Raw genomic sequence first — 5,985 nt, forward strand, 5'->3', positions numbered from 1 at the left:
CTCCCCGTGGGCCGACGCCAGACGTAACGAGCGAGCCGCCCGGCGCCCGGGCTGCTCCGCTGCCGCTGACCGTCGTCCTCTGGCCGTTGCAGACCTGTTCCTCGGACCCATGTGCGACTACGTGATCGCGGCGGTGGCGCGGTACGCGGCCATCTGGGGCGTGCCTGTGGTCACGCCCAGCGCCCAGGCCAACGCCTTCCTCGATAAGCAGGGCCAGTTCCGCACGCTCACGCGCATCATGGGCTCCTACCACCAGCTAGGCGCCGTGTTCCAGCCCGTTATGCAGCTGTTCGACTGGCGTGTGGCAGGTCTGCTGTACGAGGAGTTCGACACGACCGAGCACAAAGGCCACCACTCGTGCAACTTTATGATGAAAGCTGTCTATGAGGGCATGAAGGTCAAGCCCACCTACAGAAAGTTTCTGAGCAGTAGTCCACGGCTGGACTTTGCCTCGCTGCTGCGGGAAATGGCCAAGTCGGCCAGAAGTAAGTATTCCACGGAATCCGGGCTATCACATTGCGGGAGAGTATCATGAAGTTCGTCGCTGGGCTAAGTGGAAGCAAAACTATGAACCAGGGTGGCACCACTCGAAAGTCCCAGCAATTTTCTAATGAAACGTCCCACCTATGATGTCAAATGGAGCAAATGGACCATAAACATATAGACACCACGCTTTCCTCACGACTGTCACCCGTTGAAAAATCCTGTCGGCTTTCGAAAGTTTCGCAGAAATAGGCTGCGCTGCTGAGAAGAGCGGATGGACGCAAAGGCAGGGCAATGGCGCCGGTTAATGCTTCACGGTTCGACCGGACCAAATTATTCCAGCGTCACGCCCACCTGATCTGCGCCAGTGATTGGTTTCGCCTGTCATCCTGTAATGGCACTATAGCGTTGCACAATGGAGTCAGTCTGAGTGCGCTATCTTGCCTTGCTCTGGCCGTAAACCACCTTTTTCAATATTCTGCAACATTTTTGCGACAATTGTGGTAGGATAAATACGATGGTAATAACACGAAGAGCCCCTTAAAAGCAATAAAGAAAGAATGCAAAATTGCAAAGGGTTGCACATATTACAGGCAGTGCACCCCGTTGCAATGTTACGCCGTTGCAGCAGCCATCCGCAGCCGTTACCGTTATCCGTCGTCGTTATCATATAACTCGTTAATCCATCCCCGATCACCGTCACCCGTTACTTCACTGTGATCGGAACCTCCGGTAATGGGTGTCGTTATGAAGCCCCAGAAATGACCGGCAGCAGGCAAAGACGGGATGTTCTGTGGTTTCCGAATAATGAAACGGTCGTCACATTTTCCTTCAATGCCAGTCATCTTGGCACAGCCCCTAGACGCTAGCATGCTTTACTTTCCAGCCGCCCATCGGTAGTGCCAGTGATGGTGCACCATAGTCAGTTATTTGCGTGCAATTTATGGAAGTCGCAAAAAAATCAAATTAGATCGGCGCTTATTCGAGGGCTTCCGGACCGCCCTTCAAATGGTGATTAGATCTCGTTTCGCGCTTGGAAGTACCGGCGTCCAATTCCCGATGCCGGCGTTGTTAACCGGCCTGAGCACAACAAAGATTGGTTCGACGCAGCCCGACTAGCGGGCCGATGGATGGTGCGATCAAGCGTCTGCACTCGGAGGGAAAGCCTAGAGCCTGGCAGGTTGCCTTGCCCCCCCCCCCCCCCCCCCCCTCCTCCCCGCACGTCACGCCCGTGAGCGGACTGCGTGAGAAGTATGAGCGCCACAGCTGGGAGGCTGAACCCAGTATTAAAGAGTGTGTGGTCGTAACTGAGGCGGCGCATTAAAAGAAAGGACAGAGAGTATCCCCAAAACAGCACGAGTCTATAATGCAAAGTGTTGGAGGTAAATACAGAGCTTATGAATGACGTATTTCAACTTATTCTCAATCGCCAGCTTGAGCTTATCCATATTTAGAAGACCGCGCACGTTGCAAGTGCAAGTCTCTGACAAGTTGTGCAAGTCTCTGACTGAAAAACCAAACGAGGCTTAGGACGAAACTTAGACTCTAGAAACTAAGCTGCAGACAAGCATCCATGGTCTCTTCAGATAATTTACCTTGTCATTGCATAATGCTCTGTTTTCACATCGTTGTCATCTATGATAAAGATGTGAGCGAAAATTAACCGTAACGAAACGAAGATTGGTCTGGGTGAATGGACGCAGCCGCCGGTGGAGAATGCGGCCAATGGGCCCCTGATTTTGGAATGCATGCTTACTTCATGGAGGGACCAACCTCTGCACACCAGTTGTTGTGGTCCTTATTTCCGATTACTGACGTTAGCGTTCTACGCAGACATCACGTAGTTACGTTCGAAACTGAGGCGGTCTTGAGGGCCATCCTGTGCTCGAACCTGTCGGACGCCAGATAACGTGGTACACGAGAGTGAGTGCTCTACCTCACTAATCGCCATCTGTATCCCATTTAAGATGGCTAAAGGGAGTACTCCACCTTTTTGTACTTGCCACTTATTGTTACATCAGACGCATGCTATTCCATCTGCAATACCCATTTTCTCGAAATCCTTCTGAACACCTATGAATTCTGCTTCTAAGTAGCCACACTGCGGAATAAGTATCATTTAACTCTCTGCTCACCACTATGAAAGTAAAACATTTCCTTTGGCTTGTTTTTTCCACCGTGTGTTCTGCAATGTTTGCAACACACTAATGTGTCAAAATATTTGTGGACTAAATGCCACGAAAGCGTGAAACCCTTTGTTTAAACAAAAATATGCACAAACACGAAGCTGTTATCCTTCCTGCGAATTCAGCGAACCGTTATACTACGGCTTTATGTGACGCGCTAGTTCAATCTTAAACCTGTGCGCTTCTCAGTTACAGGTTGCCCGCTGGACCAATCATAAACGTTCTTTTATTCGCACCAATGGAGGTGCGCACGGTGGTTGTCATGACGACGATTGTCTCGACTGCAGGGAAGAAATGTAATGCTATTACAAAGCGTTGGCAGCGTAATTTGTAATCGACAATGATTGAAATTGAAATCCCGATCACGTCTGGACGGTGCTTCAGTGCCACCGCCCAGCGATATTATTAGACGAACTAGTCCTGAGGTTTCACTAAGTATGTTCTTGAGATACGCCCCAAAATGTGGGAAACCCCCTCTAAGTTAATAATGTACCAGTGCTTCATGCAGTGTTCAGGTTTGAAGGATGTTATGTAACCGGGTGTCGAACTCAGTACACCAATCGGGACGCGAATAACTGAACGACCTCATCGAGCGTTTAAGCCCCAGGATTGCGTGGCCCGCGCGTGGTCAATGCCCTCTGTCCTTTTCTCCGAACGGAGCTGCGGCAGCGCACGCAGCTCTCGCTTAAAACGCAGGCGGGCCAAAGGGCCTTCTCGTGTTTAGGTCACCTTGGCAGTTGTGGATGCGCTTCTTGTTTTTAATGACGGTGGCCGTCCACATGTCCATAGCAGAGCCGCACCAGCTGATGCAGCTGATGCCGCCTTTGCAAGCATCAGCCATATCTGATGTTTGCAAAGATGACTACAAATTTTACATCCCGAGTGTATCTATTTTGATATTATTGCAGTGCAGTGTTTTTCAAACAATAGTTGCTTTCCCTTTTGTCTCACACGCTTTGATTTTCTTTGGCATATGGGCGTCTGGAAATACTGGTGGTTGAGGGACATGGCTGTGTTGAAAATGGCAACGTATATATTTCGGTTGGCTGCTTGTGAGTGAGCAGTATATGTGTGTACAGTTCGTTACGTTTCAAGCTCCATACGCGTTTCCTCGGCGATGCCCATGATAGCCGTCACGTGATGTTATGTTGGAACTCGTGCAAGTTTTACATGGCCATCATTTTGCCACCGAACTGTGCTGTTCATAATGAAAGCTTGATTTACATAAAATAACCTTGAAAGTTTACTTACCGTATGGATGTCAGGGCTTTCAAAAGATACTGGGATGATTTCTCTATGCATTTTTCCTTACTACCCTCATGTTCAGTATGCAAGTCAGAGAACCCAAATGTAGCAATGAAATTGGCACTGATTTCATCTCAACCGAATGCCCATATATTGGCCTCGTTGAACGCGCTAGATGTTGAGCGAGCTTAGAATCGGCAGACGAATGAGCGGAAACATGCCATGTCGTGCACGTGATACCACAGCACCCCTGCTGTGTTTCAGTCATCATTCTGTGCGCCTCACCTCACCGTGTGCGCGAGATCCTGCTGGTGGCCGACGATCTGAACATGGTCAGCAGCGGCGAGTACGTGTTCTTCAACGTCGAGCTGTCCACCAGGTGAGCCCTGAAAGCCGTGCTTGACAGTCCTCTTCTCGGTGACCGCCATCATAGGCGACTGCAGGCACAGGCGAGGGTGGCGCGGGGTCGCTGTCGCCGACGCTGGTTTGGCGATACCGATCGTTGGTCGTCTGCAGGTCTGAACTGCTCTGAATCCGGCGGAATCAAAAAAGTTTGGGAATCGATCTTTTACGAGAGACTGATTTGTGAGATCATTGCCACGTGAGCTAGAAGGACCTGAGCTTCGCGACACGCCGTTATGACCTTATGGCACACGTGAGGGAAAGGGCCCTAAAGCCAGACATCATAGATTGTCGGTTACTTTAATTACGTAACATCTACCCGATCGAGGGTGACCCGGACTTCTTTTTGCAATGCATGCCTTGAACAGTTTTCGACAAATGCTACACATGTATTTCATCCCTACCATTTATTTTGGAATTAAACGAGGAATGGAGGATGGGGTATAAACGACGCGTAGCCAATGACAGGTTAATGCTACGCAGAATGATCTAGTCAGGAGCTTAGCTTAAAGCGGGCATTTGCTCCCCGCATACTCTACTACAAAACCGTCTTGACAACTGTCTATCCTCCCTTTTGCATCCCCTGGAATAAATGGACCGATTTATGCAGTGAAGATTGTAAACCGTGCGCTGGTTTATCATCCCCAATTTTTTTGTCGACCTGCACTGGTTACGTCGGAATCGGTGGACACGCCTGATGACTGTGTCTGATAAACAACACCCTAATATTTTCAAGTTTTGCCCACTTGTGGCTCTCTGTGAGAAATTCTCGGGAGTTTCTTGGTCATAAATTAAATCATGCCAAGAGAATACAACGCCATTCGGTTTTCCATCATTTGTCCTCTAGTTGGTTTGATCTCAGGGGGGGGGGAGGATCTCAGGGGGGGGGGGATCTCAGAGTGGAATCAACACCCCCGCCTTTTTGGAATGAAGCCCATCAAGGAGTTTTGACGAGGAGTTCATGAATAGAGTCAGAGGATGGTTAAGCATAAACTCTGCTCCTGGCCTGGCGTGACCTCCGTGTTGCCCAACTGACCCTGAGACTGACAACTGACCGCGAAATTAGCGACCGGCCCTGGCACTGACGTTTCGCACCCTGAGAATGCCGACTGATCTTGAGACTGACGACTGACCCTGAGGCAGACGACGGACCCTGAAGCTGGCGACTGACCCTGAAACTGAAGACAGACCCTGATACCGACGACTCACCCAGAAAGTGACGACTGACCCGGAAACCGAAGAGGGACTCTGATACCAACGACTGACCATGAAACTGATGACTGATGTTGAAACTGACGACTGAGTCTGACTGATTCTGAGGCTGACGTTTAAACACTTGCTAAATCACAGCAATGCTACCAAGCAACTTTAAAAGCGGGAGGGAATTTCGAAAACAATTTATAGAGATGCACTTGTTCAATCTAACACTGAAATGACGCGTTCGTGGCCTCGTCCATGATAGCCATATTTTGCTGCCAAAATTTCTGGTAACTTATTTACTGCAAGATTATCAATCTCGGCAGCCCTCAAAAGTTCAAAAGTTTGCACGAAATTCGTCGGGATCCAGTTGCATTTCAGAGAGCCGTAGGCTCGCATTCTGCCGCTCTCTGAGAAGCTCTTCATTGTATCCCCGAGCACTTGTCATGCTCAAGACTGGTTGAACCAGTAA

At 49.5% G+C, this 5,985-nt stretch overlaps 1 protein-coding gene across 1 annotated transcript in view; it reads left to right on the forward strand.

Annotated features, from left to right (window-relative positions):
• LOC119098179 (atrial natriuretic peptide receptor 3) overlaps positions 1 to 4,297 on the forward strand; it is a 66,998-nt gene extending 62,701 nt beyond the window's left edge. The window contains exons 3-4 of the mRNA XM_037221105.1: positions 93 to 485; positions 4,179 to 4,297. Of these exons, the coding sequence (XP_037077000.1) occupies positions 93 to 485; positions 4,179 to 4,297 (512 nt within the window). The remainder of the gene's footprint in view (positions 1 to 92; positions 486 to 4,178) is intronic.
• The last annotated feature ends 1,688 nt before the right edge of the window (positions 4,298 to 5,985 follow it).

The sequence above is a fragment of the Pollicipes pollicipes genome, unplaced genomic scaffold, assembly GCF_011947565.3.
Source record: "Pollicipes pollicipes isolate AB1234 unplaced genomic scaffold, Ppol_2.1 Scaffold_4740;HRSCAF=5597_pilon_pilon_pilon, whole genome shotgun sequence".
NCBI lineage: Eukaryota > Metazoa > Arthropoda > Thecostraca > Pollicipedomorpha > Pollicipedidae > Pollicipes > Pollicipes pollicipes.